A 19,212-nucleotide genomic window follows, 5' to 3' on the forward strand; every position below is an offset into this window, starting at 1 on the left:
GAAGCATAAAGGGAACATGCTAGCCAGATGGCACCAGACATCAGTGCCAGCTGGGCTTCAGCACAGGGCTGTGCCATACTGCTTGCCAGGCCATATGCAGTATGGCTGCATGAGGACTCCCCTGTACTCTGTTCATCAGTCTGAGTCTCAGCAGAGCTAATTATCTTCAGCAGTGCTCCTATTGGTGCCACAGCATCGCTGCATCAGCAGGGAGGATGGAGCCAGCCCTGCTCCTTTTCCTCAGCTTTCCCACCTTTTCAGACAGAACAGCAGGCACGGCACTGCGGGCCACCAAAACGAGAGTGCTGCTGGTCCAGCTGCAGGGTGCTGAGGTGGAGGAGGGACCGTGGCTACTGCGCAAAGCCCTCAAAACTGTGTGACCAGGAACAGGCGTCCCAAGAAAGTCTGGTTGTGAGGAATTCTAATGGAAAACCCACCTCGGCGGACTTGGCTCGCCATTAACTGGTGCTGGACCCGAACCTTGCCAGTTGCTCCATGCCAAGTTTCTCCCTGGAGAGGTGGGTCACACAGCCCGAGACCTGAGCCTGCTACCAGCCCATCTCTTGGAGCACCCCTCTGGGGAGCGGCATTCCCTCCTTCCAGGCCTGCGGCCTCCGAGGCCGCTCCCGCGCTATTCTTCCATGCGGGGCCGTCCGCGGGCGCCTTCGCACCTCGAGGATTTCGGCGGGCCTGGGCGGCAGCGCCTGCAAGGAGCGCGATTCGGGGACGGGGCAGACGCAGCGGGGCGGCGCGGGCCGGTCACGGGGCGGCGCGGGCCGGTCGCGGGGTGGAGCTCGGGGGTCCCGTTCACATCCGGGCAACGCTCGGCGGACGTGGAGCACGCGGGCGGGGCGGCGGCGCGTGGGGGCGGCGGCGCGACCAATCAGCGCCTCGCTCTCATCGGTGCAAACAGGAGCACAATGGAGCGAGCGGCGGGCGCGCTGCAGCCAAGCTTGGCGCGAGCGCCGCGCGGCTGACGGGCCGACCCGCCAATGGGCGGCGGCGAGCGGCTCTGGGCAGCCAATGGGCGCGCTGCGGGGGCAGGCCCGAGCGAGGTTAGGGTGTCCTTGCTGGGTGCTGGGCTAAACTTCACCAAATAAAAGCTGTTTGTGTTGGGGCGGCTGCGGAGCCATTTTGGGTAAGTTCTGCCCCGAACTTTGGGCTCGCCCGCCTGGCGGGGCCGGCGCGGCGGTGGGGCTGCGCCAGGGCGGCGTTATGAATGAACGCGGCGGCGGCGGCGGTGGCGCGGGCCGCGGGGCGGGCGGGGGCCGGGGCGGCCGCCGGCCCTGTCATGGCTCCGGCCGCGGGGAGGGGCGGCGGTGCCCCCGGGTCCCTCCGCGCCGCCCTCCCCCGGGCCGCGGCACCTCGGGGGAGCCGCGGCCCGTCTCGCTGGCCTTGCCGTTCGCCCCCGACCGGGCCTCGCCGGCTCTAGGCCGGTAGCGCGGGGCCGGGCGCCCCCGGCAGCGGCGGCGGGTCCCGGGGTGTGCGGGGCCGGGGGCGGAGGCGGGGCGGGCTCCCCGCGGTGCGGAGCCGAGGCTCCTCCCGGCCAGGGAGGGGGAAGCGCCCCCCCCCTCCCCCCCGCGAGTGCGGGGTATCGGAGCCCGCCCGCGGGGCGCAGTTCCCCTCTGGCATCTCGGCTGCAGTGCTCAAGAAGATCAATAATTAAGTCTTTAAAGTTGGCGGCCGGGGGGAAGCGGATCCCTTTACGCGCTGGAGGCCCCGGGGTGCGGGCCGCCCGCTGCCTGGCCCCGCCGAGCCAGGTCGCGGGGGGGATGCGGTGGAAGGGCTGCTCCCACCGCGCCGGGCCACGGGCTCGTCCCTGTCAACGCGGTTCCGTCCCGCTGCGCGCGGAGCAGACGCGGATCAGTTGTGACATCGCAGCCATGTCACAACAGAGGCATCGCAGTCTCAGCGGAGCCGCGTCTCGCCGCAGTCATCGCGCCCGCTGCTTGTCGGTGGCCGCGCCGTGGGGTTCCCCTGTGCTCACCAGTGGCGTTCACTGGTGGTGGAGGTGGATTTTAGCCTTGATCGATGAGGTTTGTAGGATGAAGGCTGTGAGAGACACGCACGCAAATACGGGAAGAGGAAGCAAAATCGCCAGCTCGGGTTGCTGCTACGAGCATGCACGCGCCTGAGAGTGGGTCTCCCTCTGATTATCAATTTGCCTGCTGACAGCTACGCTGAACTCGCGGTGAAGTCGGGGACCACGGGTCCAGGCAGGCTGCCTCAGCACACGCAGAGCTGGTTCTGCCTGGTCTGCTGCTGGCCTCTGATATGGTAGGGTATTTTGGTAATTTTGCTATGGAAAATGCTTGCTTTGTTTCTTCAGGGAGTCGGGATGCTTCTAGCCAAACACCCAGTCTTTTTTCTTGTTTACCTCCTGCTCAGGAAATGCAGCAAATGTTGGTGTTGGAGGACGAGGGGAGACGTATGGAGATGGTTGGCTGTGCTTGTGTAGTGTCCGATGGGACTGGGCAGAAGCCTCTAGCACCCCTCAGCTGGCACTGGCCTCCCTGGCGTGGGGCTCCTGGGGGGCAGAAAGATGCTGTTATCTTGTTAGATGTTTATCCCTGACCCCTTCGTTTGCAGAGTATCTTTTTAAGTGCTGTGGAGTCAGTTGGATTAGAGTGTTGCTGGAGGAGAGGAAACACTGAGTTCTCAGAGAGTGTTTTCTCTGTTGTGAAGTGTTGCTGTTGCTTTTGGGCCCTATTCAGGTGATGTTATGGGAAGGGGTGCTGTCTTCTCTCTCCTTGTTTCTTGTTTACCTCCTTCATGCAGGAGCTCTGCTGTGCTCCTTTGCAGAGAAATTGTAGTTTTGGTCAAACTGTTGAAGTATGAAGCAATAACAACAATCTTCCTGGAGTAAATAGGTTGTTTCTCTCCCAAGGCTTTTGGCCTTGAGCTGGGTTGGTTTTGGTTTAGGGCTGCTCCTGGGTTCCTTTCCTGAAAATTGCTTCCTCTTCCGCTACAAAGTAGAAATTTGTTTAGGGGAACGCTAATTCAGCCTGTGTCTCTGAATTGGTACAGCTGCCTGCTGTTGCAGGCCCTTCAGGGGTGCTGGACGTACTGCTGCACTGCCTTCACTGCAGAGATGGGCAGTGTGACAGCATTGGGTGAAGCTCATTGAATGTTGCCCCTCAAATGCTTCAAGCTGAAAAACGTGGTAACTAGGAGATCTGGATCCTGTCAAAATGTATGTGTGTGCCTTCTGCAGCAGAGTTAAAGTACATGTTTTTTATTCTTCAAACAAAAGCTGAAGTCAAGGAGAGGACTTTGAGAAGGAGTGATCTTGTTTTGTTTGCACTTTGATGAAGTTTGAAGCTCACCCTGCAGGCATAGCTGTTTATTCCTGTCTGTTCCTTTATTCTCATTCTTCCCAGCAGAAGCACAGGCTGCCCTGAGGAGGCAGTTGCAGCCCCTTGCTGCAGGCCAGTATGGGTACCCTGTGTGAATCTGACACTAAGGCAGCTCTTGCAGTCTTTATCCATGCTGCAGCTGTGAATAATGCACATCTCTAATGGAAGGTGCTGTCAGGGGCCTTGTTACTGTGTTCTGAATGCTGCTGTCTAGTTTAGCAGTATATGTCTTTTTAATGACTTGAGTTTACCTCTTCCTATGTTGTCCTCCACGGTGGCCCTAGGGGACCATGCTGCTTGTCTTTGAGCAGCTGACCCTAGATGTTCCAATGTTAGTCCCAGGGATCAGTGCTGTGGGTCTTTTTGTGGTCTTTTGATTTCTAGTGGCTTGGTGGATGAGGTTCTCAGAAGAGTGTCTAGTTTTCCTGACTGCTTTTTATTGCATTTCTTTAGCTGGAAGTAGATCTCTGCTCTCTCTCTCCTCCCAAAAAATGTAATTACAATAATTTTTAAGATCTAGTCTTCCTTGAGTGATCTTTAATATTTTATCAAGAGTTTCTCCAAACACAAACTTCTACAGGTGGATAATATAAAGAGTTTCATTGTAGTGGTTTGTGTTATTTCAAGAGGGCTTTGTACAAGCACGTGAACTTGTTTTTGTGAACTGGGCAACTTTGTGAGACTTGTTTTTTTGAGAGGCTGCCAGAGCGGGCCTTTGTGTTTTGCTGTGGTGTCCTGCCCTGTCTGGGCTTTGCACAGATAAGAGCTGATATTGTCCTCATCAATGTGCAGGAGAAGCTTACCCTCACTAAGGGGGAGAGCTGATCAGCCTTGTGCTGAGAGTGGTGCTTGGTGTGGGAATGCAGACTCCTGTGTTGGGTCTGGAAAGCAGGCATGCGTGGGGAGCCTGCTCTGAGGGTGTCTTAAAGAGACAATGTCAAGATCAGTGGTTGGATGTCTCACTGGACCTTAGGGCACTTGAGGGCTTTTTTAATTTCTCCTGAAAGTAGCAGTGAATGCATTTCTCCTTGCTCATCCCCACTTTCCTGCTTGGGACAGTGGAGTCAGCTTCCGGTGTTGGTGGTCCTCCCTTGTCTGTGAAAGCAGAGGCAGAGTGATTGTTGGAGGCCATCAGGTGCTGTCAAGGGGAGAGAAGATGGTCAGGATGAAGGGCCTGTATGCAGTGGGGCAGCAGTGTTTACTGTGGCAGAGTGTTAGTGACATGCAGAGTTTGTGCGGTGGGTTCTCAGCACCCTAAAAACCCATGAAAACAGAATTTACTTGACCGCGGGAGAGGTGTCAGTGCCTATGTTGCCAAGCGTGGTGGTGGTGGGACCAAAATCCTCTGAGGAAGTGCTGTGCCCTGTGCAGCACCTACCGTGAGTGCCACACTGGGCAATGCCTGTCCCAGGCTCCAGTGATCATCCGGCACCAGCCCCTGGAGAAATAACAGCTGGGGAAAGCTGACCAATCTGGCAGCAAAAAGGGAAAAATGTGGTTCTCTGGGTATCAGCTTGTGACACAAGGAGACTCTGATTTTGTTCGTAGTATCTCAGGCTGGTGTAATATGTTTTCCATGTGATAGGACAATGCCTTCAACTTTGCCTTATATGGGAAAATCTGGGATGCAGCCTAGCAATCCACCAATATGTGGCTAATAATTTTTAGCATTGTTGTGTTGAATGTGTCCAGTCAGCCTAAGAATTAAAGTATGCCTGAGACCCTCTGGCTGGGCTTTAATATTTAAGACCAGTCCCTGGCAGATATCTGGGGAAAGGTTATGACTATTGCTTTAGGGAGCGCCTGAGCACAGCGGGCTGTTTTGAAAGTCATCTAAAAGCTGGGGGAGTTTGTGCCTGAGTGTAGAGCTCCTGCTCAGTGCTGCCCTTGGACCCAGTGCTTAAAGTGCTGGGTTGTTTTAGCATCAGGTGGGGGTCACACACAAAGCTTTTGACACATCCTTTGTGTGAGGACCTTCTCTCTGTGGAGGAAATACTGCCTTGAGGTGAAGGGGTGCATGCTGTTTCCGTACTGCAGCCTGTTGTCTCCAAGGCGTTCTCAGCCTGTAGTGAGTATAAATCTTGCTCTAACAGGAGCAAAACACTCTTTCAGTCCAGAAAAGAAAATGAGAAGCATGGGAACCAAGTCCCAGTCCCTCTTAGCTTTTCATGTGGGCACTGTAAATGTGCAGAGGCGTGTTGGGTATGGCTCAGGGAGTGCGGGTGTTACTGTGAGGGTGAGATGTTGGCTTGGCTGTGTGGGGTGCCCATCGTATTTTCCAGCCCTGGTTTCCCCTTTAGGGATGCTGCATAATGATGTTATGAATGTCTGCCCTCTGAGATACAGTATGCCTTCTACAGGCTCACCTTTTCCAAAAATCTATGCTGGTTGTTTTGGGGTGGTTTGTTTTACTGTGGTGTTTGGGAATTTTTTGGTTTGTGTTTTTCCTGGTAATATTAAGTTTAGATCTCTTCTGAAGCTTTCAGGCACTTGTCTGGTTCTCTCTGCCATTTGGCTCAGTTGTGAAGGGAAGTCTGGGTTGAATTGCAGGTAGTTAATTGTTTCCTTTTGGGGTGACTGTGCTGAAAGCAGGGAAAAATTATGCTCGGCAGTGTCAATTTTTGGAGTATTTTCTAAATGTTTTTATAAAAGTGTGGGATCTGTGGAGCCCTGCTTTGCATTAGAGTAGGAGACTGTATCAGGGGTCAGGCTGGTGTTACTCTACGCCCCTGAGCTGGCTGCATGTCCTGTTAAACATGCCTGCTGTTGCAAGGGAGAGACAGGTAGGCAGTGGATGGGCAAGGTTGTTTCATTCACTATCTGATGTTGTCCTAAATTACTTGTTTGAATTACAGTCTGGGAGGTCTGGCACAGGAAAATAAGTGGGAAGGGCAATAGGCATGTGTGGGAGACCCCAGCCAAAAGCCTGGTTAGGAAGGCTGAGGGAAGCTGGGTCCCTGTGGCTGTCAGTGGACCTGTGTGAGGAAAAAACTTATTGCCTTTAGTTTTAAAATCCCCTGGGATGTAAGACCCCCACCTCTTCCCCCAGGAGATACCTCATTTGCATTTCTTTGAAGGCAGAAGCAGGACTTTAGCTAATTGAGGAACTTCAGCTATCAGCTAACTTTAGCTACCCTCTTAGCAACCACTGCTGGGAGTTGTGCTCTCTCTCTATTGCACTGGCAATAGTTATTTGTTTTGTGGACATAGTTTCATTTTGCACTTCAACTTAGAGTGTATGGCTGCCTTGGAAGGTGAATTCCAGTGCTTACAATTAGCTACATGCAGGAATGAGGGTGCTGCAAAGATGCGGGGGAGTTCCACTTATTTGATGTATAGGTAAGTGAAATATTGGTTCTTTAGGGAACATTAATGCCTTGTTATATATGTGCATTGAGGCAGAATTAAAATTAGTCCTAGATACAAGAATAAACATTAGTGCTTTGTTATAGATGTGCTGTGAAAGCTGCTATTTTTGTGAGCCACTGCCTTGAGTTCTCTAGGTCTTATGCACAGAGCACTTTTAACCCTCAGTCTTTCATCTGCTTTGGTTGAACTTACTTTAGATACAATGAAGTTTAAGTGTTCGATGTCTGTTAATTGAGGATCCAACAAGAGCCATTCGTGATGACTTAATTTAATGCCTGGTCTATCCTTGCTGTCCACTGTGCTTGCTTAGCCTCAGAAGGAGTGCAGTTTGGTGTGCGAATGCACAGCCCATTGCTCCTATTTGTGTGCTTCTCTGCTTGTTGCTTTAGGGCAAGCAAAGCCCTGTTTCTCAGTGATCTTTCTCAGTCCCTGCAGGGTGCCCCTCACCAGAGTATCTGAGCCTTTCCCAGCATGCACTTTGGTGCATACATAAAAGCAGGTTTCTCTCCTCCACCGCAGACAGCCTGTGCTCTGCTTGCGGCGCAGTGATTGTGCGGGGAGGCTGGCTGAAGCAAGGCTTATGCTTTCTGTGAAGGTGCTGAGGTTTGTGATTGCAGATTTGTGGGCCAGTCACTTCTCCACCTCCTTGCTCTGGAGAGTGAGAGTTTCTATCAGAGAATAAAATTGCTGGTTTGGAGTTAGGCCACTCCCACACTGTGCTTTGAGTGTGAGAACCAGGGTCCTGAATCCCAGAGGCAAAGGAAGGAGTGTGTCACTGTGGGCACGGGCTCCTTGAGGCTTTGGTAGTTGTAATTTCAATTCAGGTGACTTGAGGTGTGACTCTGCAGGTTGTAGGACCTATGTGTTTCAATAGGTACAGCTGTGCCCACATCTGATAGGGCATGCTGTGTGTGGAAATGTGGTTATCTGCAGATACTGCTTTCCAGTTTCTAGACAGGCTCTCCACAGGCTGCTCTGCTGAGTGGAGCAGGGCATTAGGGCTGAGGACAATATTCTTAAACCTTTTCCTGGATCCAGCTCTATTTCCTGCTCTTTCTGTCCCCCTTAGCTGGAAGGAGGAGACAGACACGGAGCAGAAATAGGTTTCTGGATCTTGTTGCATGATTGTTCCTCCAGAGATGCCTGCTGAAGAAAGGTTTGAGAATATGAATGGTTTATCCAAGTACAGAGGGAGAGAAGATATGGAAACCATTTTGATTCGGACTTTGGACAGGTATGTGCAGTAAGAGTGGGCTAGGACATTGGCCTGTGGGAACTGTGTTTTCCTGCTCTGTCCTGGGTTTGCTAACCTGGCTTCCATGTTGCTGCATGTCAGAGGAGACTGATGTCTACAGACCTGCCAGGCAAACAGGGCCAAGTGTTTCTTGGTAGCTTGATGCAGCTGATTCCATGTGCTTGCCTGCTTTCTGGCTGACCCCATGACGATGGTGCTGGTTGGCCAGGAGTGCCCAGGGCATCTTCTGTATCTGTGCCCTGAATGAATGCAGCTTGAGTCCAGGAGAGATCCACAGCAGCTCTGCCTATGTGCTGTTGGAAGAAGCTTGGTTTGCCCTGGGGTTCCAGTTTGGAAAAAGGGACTCTGCAAAGATGGGGCTTTGCAGTCAGTGTTAGTGACAGTGGCTAGGCATCCTCTGGCAGGAAGCCCTCCTGCCCATGCGTTCCCTACTCATGCAGCTGTGGCTCTCCAGCCTGGCAGGGTTGGTGCTCTCTTCGCTGTTCTCTGAGCTGGTCTCTGACTAAAGGGCTTTATGGGCTGAGGCAAGAAGGGACTACCTCTCTATATGTGCTTTTGGTAGCGTTTTACTTGCAGTGTGTCTGGGCAGGCCTTTGTGTGCTCACCGTTTAAAAGGGCTAGCCAAGTGTATTAAAGCATTGTCTATAGCTGAGGAACTGGCATCACTGAACCCCAAGCATTTGCACAAGAGGAATTGAAGAATTTCTCTTTGGCACTGCTCTCAGCCTCCCATACTTTAGTCTTTCTTGGGATGGTGTAAAAGACAAATGCAAGGAAGCAGAGGTGATTGAGATGAATGTCTCATTACAGATGGCATCTGAACTCTGGAGACTGTTCTCTCAAAGTAGTTTCTCAGGCCTGGACAACAGCAGATTTTGTCTGTTGCTATTTTGGAATAAAGTTTGCTAGATTCAGTTAGGATGTGCAGGTAGAACAGATGCCACGAGCTGTGGGAGCATACAAAAACTCTCAGACTGTGGTTATTTAGGATGTTATCTTTCTGGGTGCTGAAGAACAGCTTGGCTCCCCCAGTACCTGGCCTTGCTGCAGACAGGGGTCTGCCAGCCAACCTTTCTGCCCTGCCCTGGGTTTGCAACACTAGTGGGACAGGTGCAGCATGTGTGGGTGCAAGAGCTCTTCTCCAGGAGGGCAGCATCAGTCAAGCAGCCTGTGTAAGCTGGTGTTGGAGCTGTCCTGTGATTGGGCAGTGAGCAGTGTAGCAAAATGTCCTTCTGCTCCTGGAGATCCCTTCTGTGTCCCCCAGTCTTCACTGTATGTGAGAGCACAGACCAAGCTGAGCTTCCTTTATCACCTGTTTTTTGAGATCCCTAGGACCAGGATAAAGTGCTGCCTGGCCTGAAGAAGAGCTGCTCACTTTTCACACACTAAGATATACCTTGGGGTCAGCCTTCAAGGCCTGTGCTCATAAGCTGTGGTCTGAGATGTTGCCATGGTAGGCAAGGCAGGCCTTGAGCTCCCTTCAGGCACTGTACACCCCTTGCCATTCTGCCACCTGTGCACAGACGAGGCATTTGGCAAAGCAGAGGTGTCCATCCTGTTGTGAGGGCCTGGAAATGTTTGAAATGCTCTTTTCCTATGGGCCAGCTGCTGGTGACTTGGCCATGCTTCATTCAGTTCCTTGGATGTTTTTCCTTGGGCACATTCCTATGGGCTACTCATTAGATGAAACAGGAGGTTGGCAGGAGGGCACCAACTTTTTCTTTCACCTTTTTTCTCTACTGTGGTTATAGCAGGAGGACAATGGGGAATACCTTAGTCAGCAGATAACAGGAGCAAACAGGGGTGTGGGGACATCAGGTGAATGACTAGCAGGGTAAGAGTTAGCCACTGTGCAGGTCTGTGGCAGGGAGCTTCAGTTGGAGCAGACTTTCCTGAAGTCTGACAGAAATTCCTGAAGAAATTATTTTCAGCATGATTGGACTCTGCAGTGGGGTCTCCATCACTATGTGAAGCTGTGGCCAGTGTTGCTGTGCCTTCTCAGCACAAAATCTGGTCAGGGTGTCAGATGTGTCCTTCCTATGTGTCTACAGCCAGGTCTTGAGGTGCATTGCGTGTGTTCACTTTCTCAGTAGCCCTGATGTCAATGTTGATTTTTTGTCTCTATTCTAGCATTAGAAAATAGAGGCACAAAGGGTTATGATTGCCTCTGAGGAGCTGTTTACAGTGTGGCAAAGCTGTTTTCTGACAGCTGGAGTTTGCTGTGCAGGATGTTAACAACAGCAAGAGGAGAAGATCTGTGCTTTCAAAAATGCCATCTCATTTCTCATTTTTTGGCCATCTGCCTTGGGATAGTATGAGTTTGGTGTAAATCTCACAAACCTTGTAAAATGTTCTTTGAATTGGCTAGCTGTCAAGGCCTACTGGTTGGGCTGGCTTTTGTATACCTTTATTAATAAGAAAGGTTAAGTTATGTACCTAGTGGCTTCTTTGCAGGGACAGTGACCTTGGAGATGGACTTGGACAGCTAAGTGAAGCTTTGAGCACTTGTGTGCGAGACATAAAAGGCAGCAGGAAAATGTGCAGGGTGCACAGGCTGCTGGTTTTTGCTGAAACCTTTATATCCCTCCTGGTAGCTGGAGAGCAGCTGGATGTTTTGCCCTGATGCAAGAGGCCTCTGAAGCAGCTGACAGTAACCCCTGTGCTCCCCTGAGCCCAGTAATTCATCAGAGGCTTTTTTCTTACGCTATTGGGGGAAGTCTGGCTCCTCATGACTGCTGGTCCAGGAAGCTAGCAAGAGCCAAGCCTACAATTCTCTCTCTACCCGGGGTAACAACCAGGCACTTAAGGGATGAGAGCCTGCTTCCAGCACTTAGAATGTGTCCTCAGAGCTTCTTTGCCCATTTCCATCTAAAATGTAGCTAGCGTTGTGTTGTCACTCTGACCAGGGGCTTTCACAGCCTCCTTGGGAGCTGAAGCACACCTGTCTTGGCATGCAAGGGTCTCTGCCTTGTGAAGGAGCAGACTGGGTGGACCATCCCAGGCTAAGAGGAGTTGCCCACCAGGCATCTTTTTGGTTGCCAGCAGGCTGGTTATGCCACTGCGTGGAGCTGCTGTGAGCAGTGAGCTTCTGACTCTCACGGGCCAGGAGAGGGGTTGTGAGCTGGCTCCTTCTGGCCTGCACCAGGGTGTCAGTGGGGTGGGAGAGTTGTGCAGGATGCTGTGGAAGTGCCACTTGGCCATAGGCTTTACTGGCTTCTGGAGCTTGGGACTCCTGTAGCATGTGGGTACAGATATTGCATTTTTTTTTTTTCTATATTCAAGTAGGAAATTAGGTGCTGGGAGCGTGATGGAAGAAGTGAGAAGGCTTTATGACCACTGTCACTGTCTGTTCCCTGGACACTCCGCTTGTGTCCTTTCTTGTTGGCTTGCTGGTTGGCATGCTGGGGCTGGTGAATAAAGTAGAAGGAAGATTTGACACTGGTGATGGAAGAATGGCTTGTTAAGATTTGGCAGACAGGGCAGTTAATTTGAGCTGTGTGGTGGCCTGGACTGGATGCCACACTGGACCATGTTTGTGTTTAGTGGGTAGCAGAGGTCCAGAAAGTGCTACATCAGTGACGTGCAGTGGGCTTTGCTGATGTGTCAGGAGCTTGAGCTGGGGATGCTCTTTACAAGGCACATGAATCGTGCCGGTGGGATACTGCTCTGCTGGGAGCCACCGTGGACCTCTGTGTGTGCAGGAGTGCTGCACATGTTCTTGCACACCAGTGCATTCTTGCCCATGAAATCATGCCTCTTGGCACTGAGGGTGGTAGAATGCCTGTCCCTGTGGGAGTCCAGCCTGCTGGGTGCCAGCTACGAGTTTGGGCAAGCTTGGCCTGTCTCCTTTCTCTCTTGACTGTATAGGTACTGCATTGTAGCGATTTGGTTTGGTTTTAATATGGTTTTTTTGCCTTGCTGATGTTGAGGATTAAAATACACTGCCTGAAGCTTATGAACAACTGTTTGGAGTCAGACTCTTGGCTGGCAGATCAGAAGGCAACAGACACAGTAGGTTTGAGAAACCTGTCTCACTCCTGCATACCAGGGTAGCAGGATGATGACGTGGGAAAGAGCACACAGCTGATGCTGGGTGCATCCCTGCTCTGCAGACAGCTGTTTTGCAAGGCCTGTGCCACATGGGAGTAGTGTGTCCCCTCCTTTTGGGCTGTTCATGAAGATGATGAGGGAAATACATTTTATGGTGAGCTCAGATGTGATTTCCCTCTCTCTAGCAGCAAGCCAGAGTGCTTCTCTTTCTGTGCATGTCGAATGGCCACTCATGGCTTTGTGTTCATGACATGCCTTCACTAAACAAACTGGAGGGGTTTTAGCTGTTCTGCTGCTTTTTCTTCCCTTGTGCTGTTTGTCCCTACTCACTACTGTGAGTGAGCTGGACACTGAGTGAGTCCTTGGTGCTCAGCCCTCTGGCACTGTGCAGCTGCTGAAGGTCACTGTGGTTATGGTCTTGGATTAGAAGCTGCATTTGAAAGCCCTCCAAAAAGGAGCTATTGCTGGTTCTGCCACGTGAGCTTGTCATGAAATGCAGCTGACTGAAGCTGACTGAGAGTCATGAAATGCAGCTGACTGAAGCTGCATTACCGGGGGCTGTGTCCAGCCTGCGTGTGCACTCTTGATTGTTGGGTGCCAACAGAGCATCCTGTGTGGACAGGCAATGGCACGAGCCCAGGTGTCTCCCCGGGGTCTCTGACTTGGTTGTTGCTGTAGGGCTGAGAGCTTGGGAGCAGAATGTGGGTGTTGAACAGGCTTTTTGGAGGGGAATGCTGTGCAGCATCACCATATTCCTTTTCCAAGGGAGCGAGTGGCAAGGAGGTTGTGGTGATTTATTGCCTGCCTGTCAAAGTCTTGTTGCCTGTTCACCTGTGGGGTGGCAGAGCTGGGTGTCTTGGGAAGGTACTGCAGGTTTGCCATGTGCTTTTGGTGTCCTTATCAGCTGTGCTCCCCTGGCCCCACAGAGAACACTGTTCACTCCCCCCCCCCACCTTCTTTTTTTAAAGATGAGAATATTTTGAGAACAGAAAATGGCTTGCAGCCTGGCTGTGTCCCTTGGGGCTGGCTGTTGGTGTGATGCTCTGCCTGTCCTGGACATGTGTACCTGCCTGATGAATGTTTGCTCCCTTACTTTGGGTTATTTGGACCTCTATGTTCTCTCCTTTTCCCCTTGTTTCCTTCATCCTGCTGTGTGTCCTGCTTAGGAGTGTGGGGCCTGTGCCTTCTTCCCCCATGGTGCCATGGAGTGTTATGGCAGCTCTGAAATGAAGACCACTTGGCTGCTTGGCGAAGCGTCTCCTCATGGGTTGCTGAGGGAGTCTGGTTTTCTGTAGCTGTGTGAGCAGAGCTGGGAAGCTGCTTCTCTGCAGCCTCTGTTTGGGAAGGAGAATGTGTGCTGTGCTGCCTCGCAGTGAGCTTGCAGACTCCACAGCCCCCTGCATCACTGCTGCTGCTTCTCTCTTGCTAAACTACTGCGTTATTTTTAACTTGGAAAAATTACAACCCGAGATTGGCATTCTCTACCCCCAGCCGAGGGCTGGAGGCAGGATGTGGGGGAGGCACTGCGGAGGCTGGGAATGCGGCTTGCCGCTCCGGCAGGCCCGTTTCCAGGGGCTCTGCCCCCCGCAGCCCTGTGCCTGCCGGGCTGTGCAGAGGCTGTGCTGTGAGGCTGCTTCTTGCTCGGCACGGATGGAGCTTCAGCCTGGATTCCCATGGCGAAGGCACAGAGCAGCTGCAGACACATAAACAAATCCTGCTGCAGCAGGCTGTGGGGAGAGAGTTGTGCTCTGTCTGCCAGGCTGCTTGCGTGACAGCCTGCAGACAGGTAGTTGCTGAGGGGGACTGGTTTCCTCCTTCAGAGAGTGTCCTGCAGAGATGCTCTCAGGTGATGGAGTGTGCCGTGGAGGAGCAGCCAGCCGGGTTGCTGTTTTACCTCCTGGAGGAGGCTTTGCTGAACCTTGCAGCCCTCCCTAATTCAACTTGCAGAGAGCTGTTGGGGAGGGGCAAGGGAGAGAAGTGTCACTCTTGCACCCCTCCCCTAGCTCTGCCTCTTGTGTTTTGCAGGCAGTTGCATTGTCAGTGCGTGTCTCCCTTCCCTGGAACTCCCCGAGTGATGAGAGCACCTCTCTAAATCCGCTGGCAGGGAGGTGTTTCTGCAGAGCCTCTTTTCTTTGCAGCCCTCAGGAATGTAGTTCCCGAGTCCCTCTGGATTGCAGCAGACACCCGAGTTTCAAGTTCTGGTGGCTCTGCTGGCTGAGATGTGCCTGTGCAGCCCTGCTTAGGAACAGGGATTGATGAGGTAGCAAGGCTCAAACAGCACCAGAGGACTGCAGATGTGTCTGTTTGCTGTTTGGCCTCAGAGAACACTGTTGGTCAAGACCAGCAGAAGAACAGTGCAGGTTCCAGGTTCTGCTCTTGGTCTGTCCCAGCCAGACCTACGAGTCCTTTACTGTTGCTCACCTGCAATGTGGGTGCATCAGGTGAGGAGGGTGGCTGGTACTTGGACCCTGCTTAGTTGTCCTTGGGCTTTCTGTCTGCTTCTTGAGGAGGTTCCTCTGATGGAGAGGTGCGGCCAGGGCCTGGGGCCTTCTGTTCCAGCTCGCCTGGGAAAGCCTGCCAGTTCGTGTCAGTTCTGATCTGTCACCTGCTACTCCATAGCTCTCAGTGATTGGCCAGGAGTAGCAGGGGAGCACAGCAAACCTCTTGGCAAGCAATGGCCAGTCCTTATGTCCCTTAGCTGACTTCAGGCAGATGCAGACACCCTTCCTGTCTCCTTTGGGAATGATTCTCATTTGCTTGTTGAGGCTGGTCCCATACACCCAGCACTCTGATCCCATTTGGCATGATGTGCTTTGAGCAGTAAGCTGGTGTGAGGCACTCCAGGCTGTGGGATGAGGTACACCATGAGATACTGAGGCTGGTCCAATGCCTCTGAGCTCAAGTCAGGACTCTGAGAGTTCCTGCCAGAGCAGCAGTACTGATGTCTCAGCTCTACAAAGGCCCAATGTGATGCCTGACCCTGATAGAGAAGTTACACAGCATATGTCATCCCTGTATGGTAGGGAATGGCTACTGGCTACTTCCTTTCCTCAAGGCTGTAGGGTTTATTATCAGGCATGAGACACTGTTGTGTGTTTGAGCCAAGGGCTATTCCCACGATGGCAGCAGGTGGTGGAGAGCAGAACAACTCTAAGGCAGCCAGGGCTGGAGTAGCATCTCTTCCCTGAGAGAGCTACTCTGCAGCTTATGTGAGGCAGGGGGGTGTCCTCACCACTCCAGAGTGGTATGAACACACACAAGGACAGCTGCTGGCACTGGCACAGGGATTGGTGTGTGAAGCAAAAGACAGACCAGGACTCGTTACTTGGAAGACAGGCTTCTGAAAGCTCTCAGTTGCCCCGTTGCCTAGTGCCCGTTGTTGCTGCCTTGTGTCTGGCAGGGCTCAGCAGGGCCCTTGTGCTGTGTCTTTGGGAGCTGTCTGCAGTTGTTATTTCTAAGACTTCTCATCAGTCTGTACTGTGACCTCTGCCAGTGTTTGTCAGGGCAGGTTAGTACATCCTCAGGTAACAGTACAGCAATGCAGTGCTGAGCCACCCAACTTCCCCTGGGCTAGCTTCCATCCATGAGCCTGGCTTGCTACTGGCCTGCAGGCCTGGGCAGCAGGTTTGGACTTGGCACCCCTGACTCATCTCTCTTCCTTCAAGCTGTGCCTGGCCACTGGGGAGATGGAGCACTTCTTGAGGCACATCAGCAGACCAGACCTGCTTGTTTGAAAATCAAGAATTTCATAGCATGGCTATGCAATTCTTTATCTTCCTGCTTGTCCTTCAGGGCTGCATACAAAGTTCTGTGCCTGTTTGAGATCTGTATCTTCAAGGGATCCTTCTTCTTATCAGAACTACAGGAGGAAGGAGAGAGAAGGGCTACATGACATTGAGGAGGTGACCGAGGCTTGCATCCCTCACCTTGAAGGAAGTGTTCCCAGAAGTCTGCTCATAGATGGAGGTTGGACACTTTTGGATGCATCTATCTCAAAGGAGCTGCTTGCAGTGAGACTTTGTCCTTGGCACCTCCCCTCCCTGAACCTGCTTTGTTTGTGCCAGATGTTGCTCCTGCAGCTGGGAAAGGGAACCCTTTGGCTGCAGGGAGCTGGAAGACAAGGTCCTTCTGGAAGGTGTATATCTCCAGTGAGCTAGTGCTAAGTAGTTTGGGGGGTGAGGGAGGATGTGGGGTGCTAGGTGTACTGTATTAGAGCACTTCTCTGGTTTGTAATAAGCACAGGGGTCTCCAGCCTGAAGTGTGGCGGTCCTGTTCCTCTTGAATGTCACTGATGAACCACCGAGGGGTGCTTCCATTCTGCCACATAGGAAAAGGAGCTGGAAAAGCTGATTATGTCTAAATCCAAGAATCACAGAATAAGATGGAAGTAATCTTAGGTTATCTAGTTCCAACCCCTCTGCCATAGGGAGGGACGCCTTCCACTAAGTGCACTTTTCGCTTAGGGTGGAGAGCTGAGGCATGGACCCCAGTTTGTGTTTGCGGAGTGTTGTGTGTCTGTAGTGTCATTATGATCCTGGCTTTTACTTTCCTTTCCAGGAAAAGTATCTGCTGCAGGACCTTGTCACTTCAACTGTCATCCCACTGGACCCAGCTTGTGCTTCAGGGGATCAGGGGCTCTCACTTCTGGCTTGGAACCTGAGTATTCAGGACACCTGCTGAGAAGCAAATGTGATCCCTTTGCTGGATTTTTATCACTTCATTGAGATGTGGAGTGTGTATGTGCACGGTGCTGAGTGACCTGGTTGTGTCATTGAATGTCTTCCCCAGGTATGGGCTGAAAATCAGAATTTAAGTGTATTGAGTAGAGTCTCCTCTGGAGATACTTAAAACCTCCCTAGACACAATCCTGTGAGACCTGCTCAAGGTGAAACCTGCTTTATCAGGGGACTTGGACAAGTGATCTCAAGAGATTCCTTTGAATTCCAACCATTCTGGGATTCTGTGTGTGGTGTGTGTCTGCTGTAGTTGGCAGTGTCCAAGGCTGTTTCCTGGTTCTGCTCTTTGCTGCTGCAGCTTTGGAGGGACTTGAATGCAAAATTCCTATTTAGCAAGGGCAAAGAAAGAGTGCAAGTTTTCCAAATGGGTTAACACCTGTGTTTTTGGCACAGAGGTGGACATGCCCACACAGGCATGTTGGGTGCCCCTTGTCCTTCCAGATGTGGCTTGTGAACTTGTCTTCTTTTTGAGTCCCAGGTCCTGTTGTGCTTGGAGAAAGCCACATGCCTCTTTTTATTTGTCCTTCTGAAGGGGATCATTAAGGGTGTTGATTTTTGTTTTAACTCCACTTGTTTCCTAACTGGAGCCTATTTCCACAGATAAAATCAGTGCTTTTTCCCCTTTGAAGAAGGCTGTCACCTGCCTCTTGCAGGCAACTGAACATGGCAGTGTGCTACAGGAATGTGCTCTAATAAAGTAAAAAAAAATGCTGCTGTTCTGAATAAGCTGTGTTCTCCGGTAAATGCCATCAATTTCTGCAGATGCTGAGGCCTCTGCTTTGTCTGGGTTTGTGGCCCTTTTGCCTGTTGGTGACAAGCCTATGGGCATGACCTGGGCGGACAGACAGGGCTGTGCTCATGTTGCCCCAGGGTACCTCTGAGGCTGAGCTGGCCTGGGGGAGCTTCTGAGCTGCAGCCAAGGCATGTGTACACCTGTGCTGTGGGCTGGGGGGACCTGGGTCACCTGAACTGTCCGAGAAGAGAAGGGAGGACAGGGCTTGAAGATAATACAGAACCTGGAAGTAAAGGCAAAACAAAATTAGGATTGCGTTCAGAGCTGCTGACCCCCACCTTCATCACCATGCTGCAGATGAGATTTCCCTTCAGGAAATTAAAGTTGCTCTTTGGGTAAAAGCTATGAATAAAACTTCCTTTCTGAAGTGCCTTCATATGTCTGTGACTGAGGGGCTGTTAGGACATCTTGAGACAAAGAATGCTTGAAGGGATATTGGTGGAAGTCTGCAATGGAGAATGCCAGGGATTGCGCTCAGAGATTGAGCTCTGTGTGTCTGAAGTCATCTGTGGGCCCAGTCCTTGGCAGTGGTTGTGTGGGAATCTTAGGAGCACATGTAGACTTTGGAGAGAGGGAAAGGCTGAGGCAAGTCTGAGTGTGTCCCCAGGGGAAAGATGGGGTAGCCCCTGACTGTGCCATGTGCCTTACAGGTTTTGGGGGCTGTTTGACAGTTTCCTGTGAACTGAATCGAAGAAGTTTAGAATGGAATCAGAGTAGTTTGGAAAAGATCATTGAGCCCAACTATAAACATAACACTGCCAAGGCCACCAGTCAACCATGTCCCCAGCTGCTAAAGCTACATGTCTTTTAAATCCCTCCAGGGGTGATAACTCCAGCACTGCCCTGGGCAGCCTGTGCTAGTGCTTGACAACCCTTTTGGTGAAGAAATTTTCCTTAATCTGTAACCTAAACTTCCCCTGGTGCAATTTGCGGCCATTTGTTCATATCCTGCTACTTGGTAGAAGAGTCCACCTCAATCCACACTCATGTCAGGGAGCTGTAGAGAGTGAGAAGGTCCTCCCTGAGCCTCCATTTCTCCAGGCTGATCTCTCTCAGTTTCCTCAGCTGCTCCTCATCAGACTTCTGCTCCAGATCCTTCCCCAGCTCTGCTGCCCTTCTCTGGATTTGTTCCCTGAATGTTTTTTCTTGTTACAAGTGGAACAACCACTGAATCCAAGCTCCATCCCCCTGCATCATTCCCCCCAAAGTGGTCATCCTGTTGGGACCTTGAGAACTGCTCCTGTTTGACTGACCCTTGCCTGTGTTATATTAGAAGGAGGAACACCTTTTTGTCAGGTATTTTGGTAATCAATGGAATTACATTCGGGATGTAGCCTTTTTTGAGGATGCATTGCAAAAACCAGATGGAATTTGAGATATGAGAGCACACCAGCAGAGACTCATTAAAGGCAAGGAGAATGTAAACTGAGAGCAGCTTGAATGGTGCAGATGCATCCACTTTCCTGCTCTTGAAATACATAACCTGTGGGCACAGTCCCCTTCGCTTGTTAACACATGCTGTGTTTTCAGCTTGCTGGCTGTGGAGACTGTTGGATTTGGGGGCCAGTCTAATTTACAGCTCCTTTCCACAAGATATGTTTTAATGTAATTCAGTCTTAGGTGGTGTTGGTATTCTTTGTGATGAAGCTCCTC

The 19,212-nt window shown here is 51.6% G+C and overlaps 1 protein-coding gene across 11 annotated transcripts in view; it reads left to right on the plus strand.

Moving 5' to 3' along the window:
* The first annotated feature begins 936 nt into the window (after positions 1–936).
* The window catches only part of CHD6 (chromodomain helicase DNA binding protein 6), a 99,572-nt gene continuing 81,296 nt past the window's right edge, over positions 937–19,212 (plus strand). For 3 of the 11 annotated variants that reach the window (XM_059862661.1, XM_059862669.1, XM_059862670.1), the window contains exons 1-3: positions 938–1,138; positions 15,888–15,996; positions 16,588–16,818. In XM_059862661.1, coding sequence (XP_059718644.1) covers positions 16,769–16,818 — 50 coding nt within the window. In that variant the 5' untranslated portion in view covers positions 938–1,138; positions 15,888–15,996; positions 16,588–16,768. Of the gene's footprint in view, positions 1,139–1,821; positions 2,278–15,887; positions 15,997–16,587; positions 16,819–19,212 lie in introns of those variants that run through there. The other 8 variants (XM_059862665.1, XM_059862671.1, XM_059862664.1 and 5 more) reach the window with 6 other exon arrangements.

Source organism: Haemorhous mexicanus, chromosome 18 (genome assembly GCF_027477595.1).
Source record: "Haemorhous mexicanus isolate bHaeMex1 chromosome 18, bHaeMex1.pri, whole genome shotgun sequence".
Classification (NCBI taxonomy): Eukaryota; Metazoa; Chordata; class Aves; order Passeriformes; family Fringillidae; genus Haemorhous; species Haemorhous mexicanus.